At 38.5% G+C, this 22,659-nt stretch overlaps 1 protein-coding gene across 4 annotated transcripts; it reads left to right on the top strand.

The window, feature by feature from the left end:
- Window positions 1–651: 651 nt before the first annotated feature.
- On the top strand, window positions 652–22,525 carry ark2cb (arkadia (RNF111) C-terminal like ring finger ubiquitin ligase 2Cb). 4 transcript variants are annotated; one of them, XM_066644536.1, is made up of 8 exons: window positions 652–898; window positions 6,205–6,514; window positions 13,838–13,972; window positions 14,945–15,074; window positions 15,351–15,455; window positions 15,708–15,803; window positions 16,718–16,821; window positions 18,028–22,525. In XM_066644536.1, the coding sequence occupies exons 1-8, from the start codon at window positions 838–840 to the stop codon at window positions 18,143–18,145; spliced, it is 1,059 nt and encodes a 352-aa protein (XP_066500633.1). In that variant the 5' UTR covers window positions 652–837; the 3' UTR covers window positions 18,146–22,525. The 4 variants fall into 4 exon arrangements, 3 of the variants coding, with proteins under 3 accessions (XP_066500633.1, XP_066500630.1, XP_066500631.1); XM_066644533.1 differs by lacking the exon at window positions 652–898 and adding an exon at window positions 5,957–5,994; XM_066644534.1 differs by lacking the exon at window positions 652–898 and adding an exon at window positions 5,957–5,994 and having other exon boundaries at window positions 13,841–13,972.
- The last annotated feature ends 134 nt before the right edge of the window (window positions 22,526–22,659 follow it).

The following is a 22,659-nucleotide window of genomic DNA, read 5'->3' on the forward strand; positions in this document are numbered from 1 at the left end:
ACTGCAACATTACCTGTTGTGCCACCATTCAAATAAATAAGATTTATGTTTATCTTTCATTTTGCAAGATCAGTCAATAACACATGGTATAATCTTGAAGAAAGGGTGGCATGGTGTCGCAGCAGGTGGTGTCTCTGAGTTTGGTGTGTTCCATCTATGTCAGTCTGGGTTTCCTCTGAGTACTCCAATTTATACTCCCATGGTAGGTGGATTGACGACTAAGTGTCCATATATGTGTGTGTCACCCTGCGATGGACTGGCTCCCTCTTTGAGAAGATATTGATATGATTGCAGAAAAGGAACATTCCACAAGATTTAAACCTTAGCTAATGGAGTCATTTGAAAATGAAATTCAGTGGATTAGGGGAGAAACCACTATATATTCACTCCAGATAAATCAAGGTATGACTGTCATCTTGACTATTACTTCTAGGACATTCAGTAATTCATTGACTTAGATGACTGTAAATAACAGCCATTTAACTTTAAATTCAAGGATTTAAACGTATTTTTTTAAAAAGCTTTTCACTGCGGGTTCATATATAAAATTGACCTCGCCTTATGGATTTGGCTTATCCATGCATTTGTCTGTCATGTTATGTCTGAAAATGAGCGTAGGCGTGTTTGATGAGCGCAGTGGTGCCCCCCAGCGGTGTCTCGGCGCAGCGCTCTCCTCATGTTCAGAGCTTTGTGCTCATCTTACAGCAGTCTCTCTCTCTTTGTCTTCAAGGCACTGCTCGCTCCGCCTGAATGTAACGTTAGATATTTCTTTTTTTTAGTGGAGAGAATTTTGAGCCATCTATTTAAAGACTGTTAAACGCTAAGAAGGATTTAAAGATGGTGTTAGTACACGTTGGATACCTGGTTCTTCCAGTTTTCGGCTCAGTACGAAATAGAGGTATTTATTACATTTACTTGTCTCGAACGAGTAATGTTTATGTACGAAATCTTCAGAGACAATATGTAGCACTTGCTTGCTAACGTAGCTAGACACGACCACTTTCTGCAGCCAAATCTAATCGACTCGACCTTGGTGGTAATGTTACGATACAGGTCGTGTGCTAACGTTAGTGATAAACAGGCTGGTTGTGGTTTGCCCTCTTCTTGCTAGCTAGCTAGCAAGCAAGCTAAGTGACCAGGGAGGGTTTCAAACAAATCGTTGCATGATTTCTGTTTGAGGGCAAGCTAATCCGTTAGCTAGCCAGCTAGCACAGCATATGCTTTGGAACATATCCTTAAATCGCTGGTGAATTCCTATAACGATGCCTGACTGGGGGCATTCTGAATCGCATTGTTTTTGTCGTTATTAATTGTACGTTTCCTGTGTCGCAGTGGTCTTTAAATTACGGCAAACGTTAACGTTAATCCGCGGCTAGGTCCGTTAAACGGAGTGATGAGTGTTTTTTGTATTAATGAATACAAAAAACATGGGCTACCACATTTGTTGAAACGTTAAGCAAAAAAGCCAAGTTGACTGTCGCTCATGTCTTCAGCTGGATGGAGGATTTAGCTCTGGGATAGTTGATTTTAAGGCAAAATTGTCTGCAAACTGAACATTGTAAGTTGTGTTTCAACTTTGTTTAAAGTAAAGCCCTTCATGCATATTGATTTATCAAAGAACGACTGTGTATGCAAACTTTAAATCCACTGCTTGTGTCCAGTTGTATGGATTCGACCCAAACGCTTAGGATCGGAGAATCTATTCATTTAGGAATCGACTCGCAGCCTCGGCGTCGCTAATCCCAGTTAAGGCCCGAACAAAAGCAATGTGGTGAACGTGCTTTTCTCAGCTACCCGTGTGAAAATGCAGATAAATGTAAAGCATTATTCATAGACCAGAAAATGTGCACATATTTCAGACGAGTTTTTTTGGACAGCTTTCAGGCGTTGGTTTTTGTAAGCAGCGCCTTGGTGACCAGCTAGCTACACTAGTTTGTTATATAAAGTATTACAAATCTTATATGAATTGACGCTTAATTTAAAAAAACACCCTCTTCATTGGAACTGTACGTAAACACAGCTGTACTGGTACTTGGCTGTGGCCTGCTAGTGCTGATAGGGGTTCGCCATTTGCTCTCTCAGTTAGAGCACGGCTCTCAGGTAACGTTAAACTGAAGCGAGAATCTCCTCTAAACTAGCAACGCTAGCTGAACCTAGCTGGCTAGCTAACTGCTTTAGCTTGCTCATATCGTCTACTAGCTGCCCGGCTGACTAGCTAGCTGAGTGAACGTAGCTAGCCAGTTAACTAAAGCTAGCGTGGCACTGATTTCCATGGAGTGGCATCAACGATTTCATTGTGCTTTTATTTCTGTTCTTATTTCCTGTCTCATAGTATCGAGGCTGGCTCTACATTCTGCATTATCAGATCTTTGTCGTCCCCCCTCCATTGTGTAGCTAATGATCATCTGCTGCTGTGTGGTGTGGCCTCTGCCTGTTCTCTGCATTTAGCTGTTTTGTGATCCCCTTCTTCATTTCCTCTTTCCATCAGAAGACGACATTGGTATTTAAGCACCCAAGACTGTACTCCCTTATGTTAAAGACTAAAAAAACCAAGCTAACACATTTAGAAAAAGAATTGTCTCTCTGTTAAGTTGCTATAGTTAACCCATATATAGTAACATTAGAGAAGTGACTCATGTACCCCCCATCCAGCCTTGGTAGTCAACATGTGTAAATTCCTGTAAAGTGGATGCATTTTGCAGATAAAAATTTCATAAAACCGAAAGAAGACGCAACCCCTTTCCAACACACAAAGGTGCATTGTACCTCTCTATATGTGCGTGCATATTTTCTGTCCAAAGTTGGGGCGCTTTAAAAATGTGATGTAATTTGGAAGAGGCCTCAAACAAAATTCTCTGTTAAACAGTAATTTCTGGAAATGGAAAAGCCCACATGCATTTGTTACACTGCACCTGTGTTGATCACCCAAACACAGATCACATGGCTTTGAATATAGCTTAAACCTGGCTTATCAGTAAATACCAGCATAAAATCACGTAAATTAATAAAGCACTTTACCCAGTCTCTGCACTAACAAATTCCAAAATGCTATCCATTTCACAGGGATGTTTATTTCCTGCACTGCTACAAATATCCTCTATTAGAGTGGAAATGTCTATTGTTTTGGTTGTGGTTTCTCTACCTTTTGTTCTGGTAATAGACTTCAATGCATGAATCACATTATTCATATTATTTTATTCTACATTGATTAGACTCCAATGTAATCTTTCTGTAGAAAAGATGTACCCTGCTGTACTGTAATGTGCTGTAGCCAACACATCTGCTCATTGGATGCTGCTTTTGTTCTGTTAACCCTGTACGGAGCATGGTGGGCCTTGCCTTTGGTCAATGTTGTTTTATTTGTTGCATGGAATTATTATTATGACACAGATCCACCTATACTAATATTTTTCAATAAAGAATATAGTATTTTTCCTAACCTCCAGTGTGCTTCTTGCTGATTTCCATTTATTGTCTTCCCCCCACCTCCTCCCTCCTGCTGTGACAAAGATAGATTGATTTCCTTGCTTTTTCATCACGAGGCCTCAATGGGTTTATATGTGGTCATTTATGTTGATTATTTAGGCACTTGAAGGTGCAGTATGATGATTTTTATATTTTAGGTTATTTTAAAATTGACATGCAATGTGGCAGTGTTTAGTTCTGCCTTATTAATCTGTAATTATTGGGATCATTGTTTTTGTTTTTAGAAAGTTTTAAATCTCACTCTGAAAATGTAGAACTGCACCTTTAAGTCTTATCCCAGTAAATTATCCTGATGCAATGTAGATGTCCCTATTCTGTGGTGTGTGGAGGTATCCCAAACATTCCATCTCTGTGATTATTCTTTTTTCCACTAACACTTGGAAGATATTCTGGCACTGGGTGGAATTAATTGCACATATATTAAGCATAGTTACATTATGTCTTACTTCCGATGTCTTGGCTGTATATTTTACCTTGGATTTTTGAATTCGTAATTTATATAGTTTGTCCTTTGTGTCTGTGAACCTAATTTATGTTTAGGAAATGCATAGGTTGAGCAAGATATAGACCAGAAGTGCACACAAAACCCCTCCCTAAACAGAGTAACACAGAGACTAATCACGTTTGCTTTTTTGAGGTTCACCGACATCTTTCTCTTTTTGTAGATTCATCTACTTCAGATGCACCATTTCATTCTTTCTGGGTTTTGCTTAATAGAAAAAAATGGATAACTGATGATATCAGAATCTTACCAGAGTCATCACATATTTACTTCAAATATATAGATGTTAGTCAAACTTTCTGATTGATTTTACATATTAAGACAAAATTTAATTACATTTTTTTCTTACTCCTGAAGAGCAAAACTATGAATTGATACTGTGCTGCTATGCTAGAATCTGCATTTAAATTTATTTTGTATATGACACACAATGTGTTATTGATAGTTATTTGTAATAATCACAAATATTTCAATTTTTCCATTTAAAAGTCTTGAGTATATTCGTAAGTTCAATGTTCATGTCTGTGCATGTCAAGAAATGTATTGGGTCAACACTGAAGATCATCATTTACAGTAGTGTTCACATTATTTTTGTTTTTTAACAAAATCATAAATGTGTTGAGCGCTAACACCTGGAAAATCGATGAAAATCCAAGGCCAACTTAAAAGGTGTTTCATACTTCTCATATATGATTTGGGTTCAAAATTCAACATCGCTTTCTTCTGTGTGGGTCGATATGAGGTATTAAGGTGTTATAAGCAAAGGTGGCACAATGCCTTTTATTTCTTTAATGTTAGCAAAAATGAAAGCTTGAGTATCAGCCAATAGGCAGTTTAATATATATTACAACTGTTAAATTGAAGCCCTTAACTTGAATATGTAAAAATGATCCAAACCCTTAACTAGCCCTCAGGAAGAAATAAACAGCTGATGCCATTACATCCCACAATTTGATTGTGTGCTGTTTCAGGCTAGATTTGTTACAGGGCCTAACAGAATTCATTCTTTCCCCACTTTCATATCTGATCCAATGTTTTCTGCTGATGTTGCATGAATACTGGTACACCATTTCTAATTTTAGACATGCTCATTCATTAATAGAATGAAGGTACTATATGGACTTTTCTTGTATTCTCACAGCAGAGGGTGTCAGTCCAAACCTTGGTACCCCAAACCAGTTCACATTTTCCAGTTCCAAACATCAGACAATTTTAAAGTCCTATGTTACCTTACACATATGTGTTGGGAGCTGGAGATAAATGGAACATTCAGGACTGGGCAGAGACAACTAATAGAAATATACAAGAGATATATTTAGAGTGCGCAAGGATCTTCATATTCTTGGACAAAACTGGGTTAATCATTTTTTTTTAGTTTAACACACATTTTGTCTTTTTTGTGTAGAGATGATTATCCATTTCAACTTCACACTTTTTATTAATTTTGTGGGTTCTGAAACCAAAGATAAGAATAAAATTTTGTTTTAGCATGATACTATATGTTTGTGTGTTTGAGATTTTCAGTTTAACTTTTTTTTTTCTACACACCTCCAGGACAAACTCTGAAAGTTTTACAGTTAAATACATATTATTTGGTTTAATTTACATAATGTTTCCCAGTATTACATTATAAACACTTGATATGAGACTGACATTCTTCATTTATTCATTCAGTGTAATTTTTTTCTTTTTCTTTTTTTCCCCCCATTGTTTACTATAATGTTTTATTGCATGCTTTGCCACTGCAACTGTTGGAGCCACGTCTTGAAGATCTATGTCAGCCAAAGCAGTAGATTTAGCAGAGCTTGAAGTAGCGGCAGGTGTGGAAGCCATCACCTGGCCAAAGAACTCCCTCTGAGAGGTTCGGCTAGCTGCTTGGCATAGTCCGTAAATAATAATAGTTCACTCACATCTGTCGAAGTGTCAGCTGTTGGAAGGAGAGAAGCGACCTTGAGAACCAAAAGCAAACCCCAAGCTCCGCTGCCAACTAACACCAAGAAGCCTTGGTAGTATTTCAAGCCAGTAAAGTCTGCATAAAGCACTTTGCCTCACCCTGCATTCTTCATTACACCCATTACCACCATTCATTGGTATTAATGGAATTTATTTTAAGAGTATCTCTGGAAACGTAGTACTCAAACAGGGCTCAAACATGCACCTATAGATGAGCCTCTCTGTGCCCAACGTTATTTGATGTAGTGTCGTTGTTCTTGCAGGATCTCAGTTTAACAGGCATCAGCATAGCCATGCTACCTCTTGCCGGCATTTCCACGTAGGCCCACAGGCCCAGATCCCTGTTGACTTCCCAATGCCCCATCCAGGACAATCTCAGACGGGGATGAACCCGCACCTTGCCCCAACGCACCAGCCAGCCGCCCCGCTCCATTCGCCTCTCAGCCACATGCCAGCGCCGCAGTTCCAGGACATCCAAGGCCCCCCTTTCCTACCTCAGGCTTTACACCAGCAATACCTCATCCAGCAGCAGATCTTGGAGGCACAGCACAGGAGGATCCTTCCACAGCCCAGGTATGGTCCTGGTACAGTCTTCAACCACAAACATAGCTAAAGTTCTGACATTTGAAAACAGGTTCACTTGCCTGGTCTTGAAGTACACTCTTCTGTAAAGCAGGAATTCCCGGCCTTTTTATGACCCTCAAACAGACAGCACCACATGAAATATTCAATGTTTTTATGGACTGTTATATTTTTGTTTAACAACTGACATGTGAAGTCAGTATTAACGTGAACCCTGGGCCTGCTTCTCAGTGGCAGTCATAGAGTGAATGTGCCATTGAGTCTGCTAATGTTGAAACAGATTGAGATATGGTTGAGTTCAGTGTTTCCTTTTCAGGCAATTACAATGAGAAGAGCAGGTACAACAGTTTCATTGGTTAAAATCCCCAACTCCTTGTGTGCAGAAAATCCAAGTTTGAGCACATAACAGTTTGCAAATACCTGGGATATATCTGCGTGCAGGCAGTGCAAATCTGTGTGTGAGCAGTAAAAATCTGAAAGTAAGCAAGGGAAGTCTGAATGCAAGGAAAACAAATCTGAGTGCGCATGTTTTTATTTTGCATGAGAGCAACAAAACATTTTTGGTATCTGTGAATGGTTCTCTCAAATATTTCTTGACCTTTTGTATTAAAATATAATACCATTAAAAAACATGCCTTGCACAAGTAAATGGAAGGAAAACGTAACAGTGTCTTCAGGGCTACTGTGGCAAGTTAAGTGTGCTTAGGCTCATGTGCAGCTGCTCCTGAAATTCTGTTTCTATAGGGCAATACATTCCTATGAAAGATTTACAAACTCCATGCACAAGAGAGAGCCTGTGTGATCATGTGTGATGTAGGTGAAATCACTCATTAGGTAAGGCAGGGCAAGGCAAGTTTATTTATAGAGCACCTTTCATACAAGAGCAATTCAAATGCTTTACATAAAAAACAGTTAAGTTAAAAGCAAGATTAAAAATCATAAAATTATTAAAACAATTTAAAATGGTACAATAAATTAGAAGAGGTATTTGTAATCATGGTGGCACAGTGGCGCAGCAGGTAGTGTCGCAGTCTCACAGCCCCAGGGGCTTGGAGGTTGTGAGTGTGATTCCTGCTCCAGGTGGCTGTCTGTGAGGAGTTGGTGTGTTCTCACCGTGTCTGCGTGGGTTTCCTCCGGGTGCTCCGGTTTCCTCCCACAGTCCTAAACTAAAAGTGTTTGTAGGTGTGAGTGTGTGAGTTGCCCTGTGAAAGACTGGTGCCCCCTCCAGGGTGTATTCCCGCCTTGTGACCCACCTCGACCCTGAACTGGATAAGGGTTACAGATAATGAATGAATGAATCTGTAATCATTCAGATATATAGTGTGCCAGATTAGTCACATCAGTGAGTGTTTCACAAAGCAGCCTTTCTCATTAGCAAGACAAGATGTCCAATATGAGCAGAGCTGAAAAGCTTTCCTATTGGACTATCTTGAACTTTAAGTTTTTCTATTATTTTAGAAACAATGAGAAATCCTACATTGTGAAACACTATCCAGGGATTGCACTGCAATGTGCAGAGAAGGGATACTACAAGATCAGGTTTGAGAATCATTGTATTTCTATGTCATGCATATGTATATTCATTTTTCACATTGTGGCTGTAACAATATATACTAACTATATTTTTTCTTTTAAAAACCCCATTTGAAAATAATAGGTCACAATGGGACATAGCCTATGCAGGCCGCAAAGCTGATTCTGTTTGCAGTTTTAAATTAAAACTCCTTAAATTCTTAAATTCTTTATCATTTGTTTGACCAGAGGAGGATGGGTCCCCATTGTGAGTCTTGGTTACTTTCCAGGTTTCTTCCTCCAGCTTTGAGGGAGTTTTTCCTTGCCACTGTCACCTTTGTCTTACTCACCTGAGGTTATTAATTTCAATTTTGTTTTCATTCTCAGTTTCTGTAAAGCTGCTTTGTGACACCATCTGGTTTTAAAAAGCACTATAAAAGTAAACTTGACTTGACATGATCTGACTTGATACAAACTCTGTGTGACCAACCATGGTGGCAGAGCCGTTCCAGACTTTCCTTGGGGTCCTAAGCAAAACTTTGATAAGGGGGCCCTCTTACCTGAACTGAGTCAAAATGTGACCTGTTTTTTTACAGTTGCACCTGACACTCCACTTGTATTCTCTCTCCTTTTTTGTCTTAAAAATAAACAGCAATATACAGAACAAAATGAGGTGTAAGTAAACAATATTTATTTTAAAATAACAATATATAAAATTTTATCATTATTTACTTTGTAAATAATAATGCCCTCCAGCATTCAAGTCAGCATTAGTCATTTAAGGTGGACTGAAGTAGAGAAAAGATATTTTTCATGTAACCCTCTCAGGTTACCTTTCCTGTACTGTTAACAACCCACCCTTTGCATTAAACAGTCATTCTATAATGTTTTTCAGCTGGAACTACATGTGATATCCTACCAGTTTCTTTAATAGAGTAATTCCTAAGCTGTGATTTAAATTTCACTCGGATGTGGACATGAACAATACATGTACTGTACGTAAGAAATACTTGTAAATGATATATTTTGTCACCTACAGGCCTAGTCTATGAAATTTTAATGGATTTAATGAAATATTTTGGCTATTCATCTTTCACAGTTTTCCTAGATTTTCCCTCAATATCCGAGATATAGCAGCCATAAGCCCCCTTGAAAAAAACAGCGAAGTAGCGAATCCGCGAAAGATGAACCACGAAGTAACGAGGGATTACTGTACATAATTTATTTAAGGTGGAATGGAATAGTAAGAAACTGTTAGTGTACTGATGTGTTTGGGGAAGTTTAAACGAGTACTAGTACGAATATAAAAATATCAGTTCACTTTTCAGTTTCAGTTTAGTTCATGACACTGGGGTGCTGCAAAGCTTTGAAGGTTGTGGAGAGCAGCTGTGCAGTGCACACCACTTCTAGATATATTCCTGCAGCTATGTTCGTAGACAGTCCGACTTTGAGAAGATCAGTCACAGGTTTACCTCACTGCTGTTTCCCACAGCTCAGTCTCGTGGAGTCTTTTTTTCCTCTTTTCATATCCTGAAGGAAGGTTTCGCTTCATCTTCTTTAACTTGACATGAAGGGGAGACAAAAGGGCCTTCGTTTATTTGCAGGGCCCCATGCCCTGTGTATAGTGAGCATATTGGGCCACTGCTGGCAGGTGACTGACAGACCTATACCAGCAGATATCTGGGTGTGACTGTCCCCTGTATAACTAGGCTTACCTCCCTTGCAATTCACTCTTTGCATATTTTTCTATGAAATGCAAGGAGTGAAATATAATGTGATACTTTGATTCTGATTCGGATTAGCTAAAATGATGTAGAAAACTAAAAAATTGACAAAAATTGAGATACATGTTTTTGATTAGACAGTGACAATAAGTAACTTTGTGTTCTCTTTCATAATTAGTTCATTACTGCATGCTTTTTGAAATGGACAATGAGACATGCCGTGCAGACATGACTGGGTATCCCAAGTGTGACATAGTCCGGCATACAGGGACTGTGCCATGCCTCCTGAAAGGCCATAAGTCGAAGACGCTAAGCCGACTACACAGGGGTGCTGGCAAAAGCTGTAAGAAACCAAAGTAGGAGATGACAGGGAGAATCTGACCAGTTTCACCGGCTTTGTGACTTCCAGCAGATAAAAACTGACAAATTTGTGTGGTAAAGCTCAGCTGCCCACTGCACACGTATTTCAGAAAAGCTCTTCTCTAGTGGAATGCACCTTGAAGACTCTCATGTGCTGCAAACCCTTTAAAAATGATCTTCTACCAATCACTAAGTGCTGGGAGGAAATATATGACCCTGATCACATGCTGCCATAAAGAGGCCCGGGTGCATTGGATTGCTGCAACCACATCCAGTAGCAGATCCAACAAATTCAGATGTAACCACTCACATACCTGACTCACAGGCAGAGGCAGTCCTGGTGGGAGTGAAATATTTTACCATGGGCTTGGAACAGCATTTCCCCAGAAAAGAGAAAAGTGTTCATGAGGCAAATGACCTATCTAAGCTACTAAGGCATGCTTTGTATAGAGAATTTGCCCCTGTTTAGGATATCTTTCAAGAGGTCCAGCACAAAGGTCACATAAGCAAGGATTCGTGTAGAGAGCACAAGTATATGGCTAGTACCCAGCTTTCATCCTTAGAAGGCAGAGACTAAGGGTGGACAAACTGAGAGCAATTTGGCAAAACAGTCAAAGGCAGGTCCTAACTGGAACTAAGCATCCAATACTGAGGAGACAGAGTGTGTCTGAAAGCAGCCAAAAACCGGTATTGCTACTTTCTTTTCTCTCAGAAATCTTGAACAAGCAGTCTATAATCAATTCTCTTTCTTTCTCACCCAGAGTCAGTTCCAGGATCTCAACCAGTCTGTCTGCAAATCATCGTATTCCTCAAAAACTGCCCCAATAGCAGTGACTGTGATGCTTTATGCTGGGCTGCCAAACTGTCATGTGTCCTTATTCTTCTGCATCTTTCTGCAGCATTTGACACAACCTCTGAGGCAGTCATATTCCTCTCTGCTCTCTTGGAATCACTGACTGTGCATGGATAGTATTCCAGCCTTATCTGGAGAAGGTAACGTGTTGATGTTTCACATCCACTCCTTGTATACTTTCTTTTTGGGTCTTTTTCTCTCTTTACACTTGTTCTCTTGGTGATGTAATAGATTTTCATGGATTCTCCTAATACTGCTTTGATGGCAACTATCAATTACTCTTTTCTTTCCCACCTTCCGAGAGTCAGTTTTCCAACTGGATCTCAGCATTACTGGCTGACATTGCTTCATGGACGACAGCCCTCCACTTGAAGCAAAACCCCAGGAAGACTGCATATGCATATGTTGTATATCCTGGGTCCTCAACATAATATTATGTCTCCTTTGAGAGTTCTGTCTGAAGCCTTATCCTTTGTGTGACCAGTAATTGCTCTCAACCGTTTCAGACCTGACTGGGTCATGCTATGTGGCTACTGCAATTTTCTCCTCATTGGTCGCTGGATTTTTCAAGTGATCCAGGAGAATCCTGAAGCTTTGCTTGCTCTGTGAGCATCAGGTGAGTTGTCACTTTACATGGTTTTGCCAGTGGATGTGAAATGGTAGACTACTCCCAGGTCTGGGAGCAGTGATGCACCACTGACAATTCCAAGTTCAGTGGACCAGAGAGACCTGTTTAAGTAATTCCCCTGAAACCCTACTTACTTTGAATAGCTGGGAACAGAAATATTGTGGGACAATTGTTTGCAAGCTGACTACTTAGGGAGAAGATGCATTTAGTCTACTTCTTGACAACACTGAAGAGTAATCAATACAGGACAAGTCAATACTGAAATTATCTGCTGTTGGTCAGTAAATTTCTATAAAGCCATAGTTGCGTGGTGAGGAAATGCTAAGTGATGTAGTACATCTAGGAGGTAAGACAGCGTATTTGTTGTTATCTTCCTCAGGATCTGAGGCAACTGAGCCTAAAATTCTTCCATGTGTCATGCCAAGTACCCAGGGAGACAGAGGTAAATGCAGGGAAGGTTTTTATTATAAACAAAATGCAAAAGAACACAATAGAACAAATAAAGATAAACTCACTGAAAACAACAACTAATCAAAAGAACATGAAACTTAATAACAAAACACTAGACACAGACCTGTAGACTAAGTTTGACAAGATATGAAACTCAAAATATTGAGTAAAGGAGACCATGGACCTAGACAATACACAAGACAACCTGTAGACCCAGACAAAGACCTACAGACCTAGACACTAAACAAGGAGACCTAAACTAAACAGAGACTTAGAAGGCTAAACTAAACAGAAACCTAAACAGAGAGCCCAACACAGAAGAACATGTAAGTAAAAAGGGTGGACAAACACTGAGACTCGGGACATGGTTTATAAACCCGAGAGAAACACAAAACACCTGGGAGTGATAGAGACACCTGACCGGGGAGTGGCTAATTACAAAGGACACAAGGAAATAAGGTGACAGAACTAGACCAGAACAAAACAAAAGAGCAGTTGTAAAAGGAATTGCCACAAGTAAATACAACTTGAATAACTAAAGGATAGGGGACTCCATACACTTAATCTTTCATTTCTCCTCATCTCAGACAAGCATGGTAAGGATATGTGCTTACCAGTGGCGGATGATGGTCTTTCAAGGATGGGAAGCTCAATTTCGGCCTACATCATAAAATGTGTCGGTTTATTTATATATTAATTCTACCCTCCGTTCCTTTTCAAGAAAATGATCTATGACCCTGTCGTACCAACAAGGCGTCTTTTCCAGGGACTTGACTAGTGTCCTCTCAATGGCCAGCAGAGCTAGGCTGCTTAAACGGCCTTAGCCCATGTGAAGTGTGTCCGATTGTGAGTGCTTTGTGACGGTGGAGGGGCTCAGCAGCACCCGCTGGACAGAAACTGCGATAGAAGTCAGAAAGAGTGATAGAAGTCAGTCTCCAAACACAAGCAGCTACAAAAAACCCCACCAGAAATAGAAGCTCGATTTGTCGCTAGTCGTTTTTAACAAAGAAAATGCTGCTAAGTGGATTAAGAAAGTCTCTGGTTCAACTCAGAACAGAATGAAAATGTAATGCTCCCACGGATCTCTACACCAAAGGATCGCTGATTCGCTCATTTCACTGTCAATCAAAAAGGGATTCAGCCTCAGACAGATCATCCAATCATCATGCAGAAGCTGAGCGTCTGGGCCAGCCGAGGCCAGCCCACTGCCCCATAGACCCCCAGAGACGCTGAGCGTCCGATGGGCGGGACAAAGATCAGCATTTATCCAATGACTCGTCTCGTTTCGCTGCAACTTCGCTATTGAACTCTGTGGACGCTCAGTGTCCTCACTGTTTAAAGCACCGTAAGACTGCAGGAATGATTGAGAGGAAAGCTGCGTCTTTACCAGTGATAAGAGGCTGATTCTGAACAAAAGTTGAGTGCGTTGTAGTGCATATTTATTCAATGACATGTACACACAACAGTATGTATTTGATCACTTATTTTTTGACATTTTAGGGGAAGCTGAGCTTCCCTTGCAGTCTTAGAACAATCGCCACTGGTGCTTATAGATCAATGCTGTGATTGGTCTGCCAGTCATCTGCCAGGCATAGTGCCCTTGTGATTCCTCAGTTGGTCATACAGAGGCCAATTCCCATAGTTAGATAATAAACAAATGATGAAAGAGAACCACTTGAATGATTTTATGTCTCTCAAGAGTTAATTTATGAATTATTAAAAACGATGAATTATTAATAAAATACTGGCAGTCCCCTTTTAATCAAATCAGAACTGTTTCTTTCAAGCAGACATGCCCAAGAGAGAACGCCACACCATCCCCAGACGCTGCGTCCACCGTATGATTACGCCCCATCTCTCCATGTCCCTCCTCCTCCTCCTGTCCCACAGCAGCCGCGCTACCTGGCTGAAGGAACAGACTGGTAATTATAGTTTTCTGTATTGTTTTATTAATAGAAAACTGTGTCGTTTTGTACCCACACAGTTTTTACTTGATGACTTTTTAACCACATTGTCTTGGCCGCCTTGTTACTGTCATGAAGGATTATTTGTCATGAATGGTTACTTTACTGATTACATTAGGTACAACATTACTTACAAGTAAAACCTTAATAAATGTAAAAAAATGTAAATGTGTCATTATTTGTCATTAAACAATATACAACAAAATGTGTTTTCCACATTTAACCCAGCTGTGGCTGTGAACACACACACACACACACAAGTGTGCTAGGGGCTGTGAACACACACCCAGAGCAGCAGCAGTTGTGGGTTTGTCACCTTGCTCAAGGGCAAGCTCCTCAGCAATGGATTGAGGGAGGAGGACAGTACTCTTCCTTCACTCCCACCGCCTCCAATTTTCCTGTAGGAATCTAGCCACAGCTGCCACTTAGTAACATATATCCTTATAATACATGACCTAACCTTATAATTAAACAGGTTGTTTATTTTGTGTACACTTGTGAATGATGTATAAATTAATTCTGAATTCAAAATAGCTCAATACCTCTTCCAAATTGCAGTTTAAGCTGAATCAGTCCTTATAACTTTGTCATAAATGAGGAGGACTAAACTTCTGAAGACTGAATAGGCAGTTATGTGTAACTCTACTGTCTTATGGGACATCAGAAAAAGTGGAAACCAGGCTGTATTTACAGATTCTTTTTGATATATAAGCTGTGTGACTTGGAGAAATGGACAATGTCTGTTGTAACACAGTTTACATAGGAAAACAAACTTTTATTTACCCTCATAATAGAATTTATTCGTTATTATCTCCTACATTTTGTTACCAGGCATTTTCTTGTTATTTTCTGTAATGTATGTGTTAGAGTTGAATGCAATGGAGAAGATTTCTGGCTTTATACTGAAAGATTACTATTTGGTTTTCTCAGGGATTTGAGTGTGGATCCTGGATTGCCTCACCCTCAGTACCATGTCCCTCAGCTCCCTCAGCACTATCAGCACTACCTGGCTTCTCCCAGGCTGCACCACTTCCCCAGGAACGCATCCTCAGCACAAGTGGTATAACTCTTAAGTTTTTTTTGTGTGTGTATTAAGCTATTCAATTCAGAATACAGTTTATGAGTGATAAAGAGAAAGAGTATTTGTAAGAGAAGATTTTTTTAGTAAATAATCCACACACCTAATGTTAGGCTATATCAAAATCAGTGGAGCAGGTTATACGATCATCCTCATAGAAATGCTTTTCTCTATCCACTACTGCTGTATTAAATTATAAATAATATTTCAGTTTCAATATTCAGTTTCAAAGGGTCTAATGGTGCTGTTTTTTTACAGGTTGTTCATGAGATCAGAAACTACCCATATCCGCAATTACATCTGTTGACCCTGCAAGGCCTCAATCCCTCTCGCCATGCCACCGCTGTGCGGGAAAGTTATGAGGTACTGTCAGATTCCATTTTAATTTTCATAGTTTCTCACAAAACAGTCATTAATTCAGCAAGGAGAGGCACTTATTAATGGATTTACTCATTGAAAAAACACTCTCTTTACAAAATGGCCTTGCTTTCAGAAAGTGTTGACAAAACATGGATAAAAACCCTCCAGCAATGTGTCAACAGGAATTTAAATCTTTGTTTTTTCTACATAGAAGAAAAATGCTTTTAAACATAATGCATGTGTGTTTAATTACAGGAGCTCTTACAGCTGGAAGACAGACTCGGTAATGTGAACCGAGGGGCTGTGCAAACCACCATCGAGAGGTTTACATTCCCTCATAAATACAAAAAGGTAAGCTCAGCTGAATTTATATTATACATACACAGAACAACTATAACAATAGGACCACCCCTTTGTTCCTACACTCACTGTCAATTCTCTCAGCTCCACTGATCATATAGGAGCACTTTGTAGTTCTACAATTACAGAATGTAGCCCCTTTGTTCCTCTGCATGCTTTGTTTGCTTGTCTGTTTTTCAATGGTCAGGAACCCTATTGGACCACCAGAGAGCAGGTATTATTTGGCTAGAGGATTATTGTCAGTGCTGCAGTGACTTTCACAAGGTGGAGTTGTGTTAGTGTGTGTTGTTCTGATATGTGATATGTGATATGAGTTGATCATAACAGTAGTACTACCATAGCATATTATATATATATAATAAATCTGATTGATTGTTAATGAAATTTCTAAACAAGGGGTATTTTTTAAAGAGTAAGACATTCCAAAACATTTCAAAATATTTGTTTCTAATTGTAATTTGGGAAATTGGTTTTCTTCACCCAACCCATTATAATTCCACTTCTGTGATTTACAGAATGGTGAATTACAGTGTTGGAATTCTTCTCCAGACTTTCCAGACTTTACTTTCTAGAATTTATCCTCAGTTTCATAGTTTGGTAAAAAATTATAAATATTTCTCTTCAGCAGTTTATAGGTGGCTCATTATAAAGTGTGAGCTTTCCACATCAGAATGTGTTTCATACAAAATTGTAATCAAACAATTTATACTAAAGCTTTGCTTATTATTACCATGCGGTACACTGTGTGGTGAGCTTTGAATGCTTAAATTGACCATTGATGTCATGGTAAATTTGGGTCAGTGGTTCTGGCCGTTCCTAATACTCTGTATTTCCAAAAAACATGCTTTCTTTCATTCTATTGCAGAATGTTTGTGTATAATTATTACCCTGTACTCTCAATATAGAGAAGACCACTGGAGCTGAAAATAGGGATGGATGAGGATGAGCTGGACACAGACGAGAAGTGTACAATATGCCTATCAATGCTTGAGGATGGAGAAGATGTGAGGTACTTGGATAATTTCATTCATTCATTCATTGTCTATGACCACCTATTCAGTTCAGGGTCACAGTGGGTCAGGAGCCTACCCTGAATAGTTGGACACTTGATATATTTTATTTTATATTGATATATTTTTATTATTACATTTTTAATGCAAGGGATATCCTGAATTTGCACCAGTCCAGGCACATAAATACTGAGTTTCTGCTTATAGCATTGATTTATGTGGAAAAAGTACAGCTGCACAAATGCTCATGTTTATTAACGTTTGTAAATCTAATTCAGTTCACTAGACTAATTAAGTATCATGCCAATAATAAGTGAGTTACTTCAAAATGCTAGAGTGAAATCACACTGTGATGGTATGTGGAATGTATGACACACTTTAAATGGTTATAGTTTTTATTTTTTGTTAGTAGTACTTTAGTTTAGTATTTTTTTTTTGTAAGGTCTACATTATTAATGTTATTTGATCAAAAGGCAAAGAAGCCTATTTTCTTCCTTCTGCCGTGAATGTGTTGCATTTGTTGAATACGTAATAGCTGTACACTTATTATGTATAGCTGATTTGTTCTAAAAGGGGCAAAACACATTCATTGCAAATGTTATAAGTCACAGTGGGGCTGATGCTGACATTTACGTCTGTTTATATCACCTCAATGGCCAGGTGGTAAAAAAAAAAAATACTTTAAATAGATTACATTCTAATCTTTAGAAACTTTTTGAGTTAAAAAATAATTTGAGCTTACAAATTATTTGTGGGGACATTTATTACACTACAGCCAATGTAACAGCCTTGGCTTTTTGGAAATACTTTACTGAGGCTGAATATTTTCTGTCACAAATACAACTCATTCCAGTTGTATTGGAGGGTGCTACAGCACTTCATCGAATGCAGTTTTACTATTTCATGGCCCAAAGCATTACTGAGGCTTGGCATTATGCATGGTGACCTTGTTGACGACTTCTCCAGAGTGGCCTATGGTATTGGCGTATTTTACTGTGTTTTTCTATAGAAATGATCAAATCTGTGCACAGTGGAACTGCTGTATCAGCAATGGGTTCATCATAAACTAGTGGCGATTACTCATTAGAAGTTGTGTCTACAAATTTACACCTATATTACATATGAAGAGTGTTGTATAATTGCTTTTATAAAATAATTCCATTTATTTCCAGTTGTTTAACCTAATATATTTTCTTATCCATCAGGAGATTACCCTGCATGCATCTCTTCCATCAAGCCTGTGTGGATCAGTGGCTTGCGACCAATAAGAAGTGTCCCATTTGCAGGGTGGACATTGAGACGCAGCTGACTCCAGACAGCTGATGTCTTCTGTAGCGCTGGTGAAAGCCCTGTCCTATTTCCCTTATCCCTTCTTGGGTACTTTGCCAAATGTCTGTCTCTCCATCACCTCTCAACTTTGACCTTGCCTTCTGAGCCAACTGAAGATGTGAAGCAGGTAGTAGGATAAAAGGCAAAAAACCAGTACAAGCGCGGAACCAGAAAGGAGACAGTAGAGGATTCATGGAGAAAGAATGTTCGGATCTGTGCGAGTGTCCAAGGCAGCTTTCTTTGGGGACTTCTCAGTGGGGATTAGCTGAGTCTGTCAATGGGATGGTTCCTATCAAGGTCCCCTGCATGCACCTTCTGTGTGTTTAGGACAGCGCAGCTCCTGGATGATCTCGACTGCAGATAACCTAAAGCTTTTCCTTCCTCATGATGTTTCAGTAGATATTGCATAAACATTATGAAGCCTCCAAATTTCCAAGCGTTAGATAGATGTAGTCAGTGGTGTATTTCAGATGTGCTGCAGTCTTTTATAACATAAGGGAGTGCAGTCGAACAACTCAAAGTATTCATAATGAGCACTATGTGGGGGTGGTACGTTAACGTTATGGTGAAATGTAGTGAGTAGACTGGGATGTGAAGGTGGGTTAAGAGCTAGCAACACGTAAGGTAACCTTGTTCTCACGAGTTGAGTAATCCCAACTGTATGAAATGATACTAACAAACAATCCTTAACTGTAATTATCAGAAGTGATGCTTAATGTACTTTCTGTAATCATGGTGACAGCAAGGCCAGGCTTGACTTAAGCTGTGACAGTATGTATTTGTGCTTGTGAAAAAAAATCTCCATGCTTAGAAAAGTAACTTCAAAATGCATGTTCTGTGAGTGGCCGGGGCTTTTGATTTTATCAGATTTTTTTTTTCTTCGGGAACATACCGGATAGGATGGGATGGTTTGTGCATGAGAGATATCTTACTAATTCTGAAGACACTGTGTTCTCAACTTGTCACTGACGTAACAAAGAGTGAGATGTATACCTTAATGCCTGTAGGACAAGCACACATTCTAATAGCAACAGCCTACTTCTCAGTGTTTCCATTAGCAATGTAAGTGTGTGGTATCGCTTGAACGTACAGTATATGTAGAGTTACTCAGCTAAGAAAGCAGCTCTAACGTCATATTGTGCATGAAACCTGTTGCTGCCATTTCTGGAGGAGATGAAAAGGGAGAAAAGCCATCGTTTTATAGATACCAAACATAACTTTTCTAAGCTGCATTTTTGAGTTGATTGTTTTTCATTTTTCCTTTTCTGTTCTTCTTCCTTTCTTTCTTTGTTCCCTTCTATTGATGATTATGCCAACCTAGCTGTGGGGCTGGTTCAGCTTCTCACCATTTCAAATAAGTAGCTGCAATGCTGGAATAATATTTATTGTTGTCTTAATGTAGCTAGCTGTTATTTTTGTAAATGCACTATATTATGAGGTTGCCTGACTTTGATGTGATTGTGAATTTTTCTCTTGTCCCTTGCTTATGCATTTGCACTCAGTGACCTGTCTCTTTGACTAGTGCTAAAACGTGTACACTGCGGTTCTCACAGTAAACACCATCCAAAAAAAAAAAAAGAAAAAGAAAGAAAGAAAGAAAAAAAACAGTAGCGTAGCCTGCCGTGACCATTTAGCTCCACTTGTTATTACATACATTCAGCATTAGTTAAACCCACATTGACCATGCTGAAACATTTATGACTTTATGGCTAGGTAGCATTTCTGAAGAATATTTGACAACAATGCACTTGAAAGGCCATACCGCATTTGCTGACACTCGCTTCTGTTCCAGACTTTGCCAGACTTTTCCAGGTGTCTATTTTGAGCATTGTGGCCAATTGTGCAGCAAAAAAGTGGAAGAGCTTGTTTTCACTAGGTAAAGAAGACAAGTCTGTTTTTGATTTTTCACAGTTTCTGACTGAAGTAAGTCAAAATTCAGATTTTTTTTTGGTTGCCATTTTTATCTTAAAACAATGACTTATTTTCTTAAATTTTAATTTGAATAACCCGTAATGATCATATTTTGAAATAATAACTTGTTTCCCTATTTGTGACTCATCTGATTAACTTTGATTCAGACGTACTTTCCTGAGAATGGAATCTGAATCTGAATTTGATATCAGTCTAAAATTAAAGTTAATTGTTCAAGTCCATGGTCATAATAAACATGACTCCTCATATTATCGCTCATTTCATATACATATTTATTCATTATCTTTCAGGTGTTTGCTCACCTGTAAAACCTCTGAGTACTTGTTAATGTATCACAATGCACCAGCTGGTGAGGAGAAATAACATTGACTCTTAGTCACAATTTTGTAAAAAAAATAAAAAATGTCAACATTGGTCATGCAACATTTAAAATAGGTCATTATTTTCAGATAAAATGTCAAGCCAGATGCACTGCTAAGAGAAACTGAGAAAGAGGAAAAAACAGGCAATTCTTCCCAATACATGGTGCAAACAGTCTTCTGTCTTTTTTCTTTTCAGTTTAATCATGAACTGGCATTACTGTTATGATTGTCTCAGTGAGATTTTAATGTCGCTGACCCTTGCTAGACTTTTTTCTGTGTGAGCAGTGTTATGTCCGTCGAGCTTCCTTCTTGTGGCTTCAGTGTCCGTTTTTACTTCAGAGGGTACGGAGCAATCTTTTTATCTCTTTTTTCCCTCACATCCTGTGTCCAGCATTCTATAGTTTACACAGGATGTTGTGCGTCAAAAAATTGCCTTAAGTATTTAACAATCATAATTTATGACTAACTTTAGCTACTATGGGTGCGTATTTAAGTTTTGACTTAGTTTCGCGATTTAATCTGTTTATTTATTTTACATAGACATAACGTGTATAAATACCTCATTGTGCATACTTTAAATGGGAGTGCTTTGCATGCATTTGTACTTTAAAAGGAGAAAAAGAGACAAAATGAGAAAAAAAAATCAAAGGGTGTGCAGAAATGTGTTAGTGTGTGGTGCTGTGGATTTGGTTACATTCCATTAATGCAATTTCAAAGAATACTTCAGCTGTGATCTAGTAGACAAAACCGCTTTAGACTGGAAATGTTTTGCATGTATCTCCTATTTTGCACTCTCGGCTTGGCTACCCTCTCACTGGCATTTGGGGAAAATGTGCACCATGCTCTCTTTACTTTAATTCTTTAAACTCGGTTAGTGATCTGACATATAATGAGAAAAAAGGTTGTATTACAACATAGCTTAGTGCAGAGTGAGATGTACTGTGATTAGCCATAAGTCATACTAATACTTTACATTAGCTGGATTTCTATTACACTGAGACAGCTCACATCAATTCACACTTATGTTTGTGATGAACACATGACTTTATTTTAAGCCCCTCCCATTTTATTTTATTTTATTTTATTTTATTTTTTTGTTACTTCTTAACAGGGTCTGGAGCTAAATGACTGTCTGAAGATGTATCTATCATGAATTGTAGTACATTTAAGATGGCCATTATTGTTTATTTTTATTTCTGTAACAAGAACGATATGAGAAAAAATGATACAATTATTACTCTAGGTAGAGTAAATTTTGTGGTGAACTTCAACCACTGATAGTTATTTCATTGTGCAACTTCCAAACACTACAACACAATATATTTGTTTTGGATTAAATTCAGACAAAGACAGCAAAACACAACTGCTTCACGGTGCCAAAAGGGCCAAAAAAAATAATTTTTTTTCTCAGTTGCATTAGCAAACACTCGGGAATCCTTTTATTTATTTGCGGACAAAATGATATGGGTGAAGACATGCCATGTCCTATGATTTGCCTCACCAGCCTTAAAGTATTTATTCTTTGCTCCACCACCCTAGCAGATTTTGGACATACAGCAATAGTATTATGTTTCGCAAAACAGAATGAACAGTAGATCCTAAAGCACAAGCTCTATAATGCATGTCTTTCTCAGGTTTTAATATACGTATGAGAATGGATAGATATGTTAAAATATTTTACCATAAATCTTTCTGATGTTTTTTCTGCTGCTGACGTTAAAAAAGGAAAAAAAAAATATTGAATAACCTGCCAGTGAAAGGGAAGTGGCTATCTTTGTATAAGACACTGCTGTTGCTGTTACTGCGCAATGTTTTCTGACATTAATATTTTATAGTTAAGTAGAAAAAAATATGTATTGACAATATTTAAGCAATAGCTCGATGATCATCATGTACGATAACTAGATTAAGTGTATATTGCGTAAAAAAAAACACTTAGATTCACTTTTGGTGGATTTTGTACTGTATTTATTACTAATGATGCAAAAAGTTGCATAGCTTAACCCAAACTGTTCTTTCTTTTTTAATTTCTTGTCTTGTATATGACCTTTTTGTATGTGTTTTTCAAATAAAATGTTTAAAATGCTTCAACATGGGTGTGTCTAAGCATTAATAAAATAAAAACAAAAGAGAGAGAGAGAGAATCTCTAAAATATTGGCCTTCACTGGTGTTTAAAAAAAGTACAAAGACAATTTTCTTGTTTCAAACAAAAA

Source organism: Hoplias malabaricus, chromosome 14 (assembly GCF_029633855.1).
Source record: "Hoplias malabaricus isolate fHopMal1 chromosome 14, fHopMal1.hap1, whole genome shotgun sequence".
Lineage (NCBI taxonomy): Eukaryota > Metazoa > Chordata > Actinopteri > Characiformes > Erythrinidae > Hoplias > Hoplias malabaricus.

What these genes read in the sequence shown, in the direction of transcription:
- ark2cb (XM_066644536.1), top strand. Translation starts at nt 838, where the DNA reads ATGGTGTTAGTACACGTTGGATACCTGGTTCTTCCAGTTTTCGGCTCA. An exon ending in CTGTGCGGGAAAGTTATGAG is followed by an intron (nt 15,456 to 15,707) that starts GTACTGTCAGAT and finishes GTTTAATTACAG; the next exon opens with GAGCTCTTACAGCTGGAAGA. An exon ending in GAGGATGGAGAAGATGTGAG is followed by an intron (nt 16,822 to 18,027) that starts GTACTTGGATAA and finishes CTTATCCATCAG; the next exon opens with GAGATTACCCTGCATGCATC.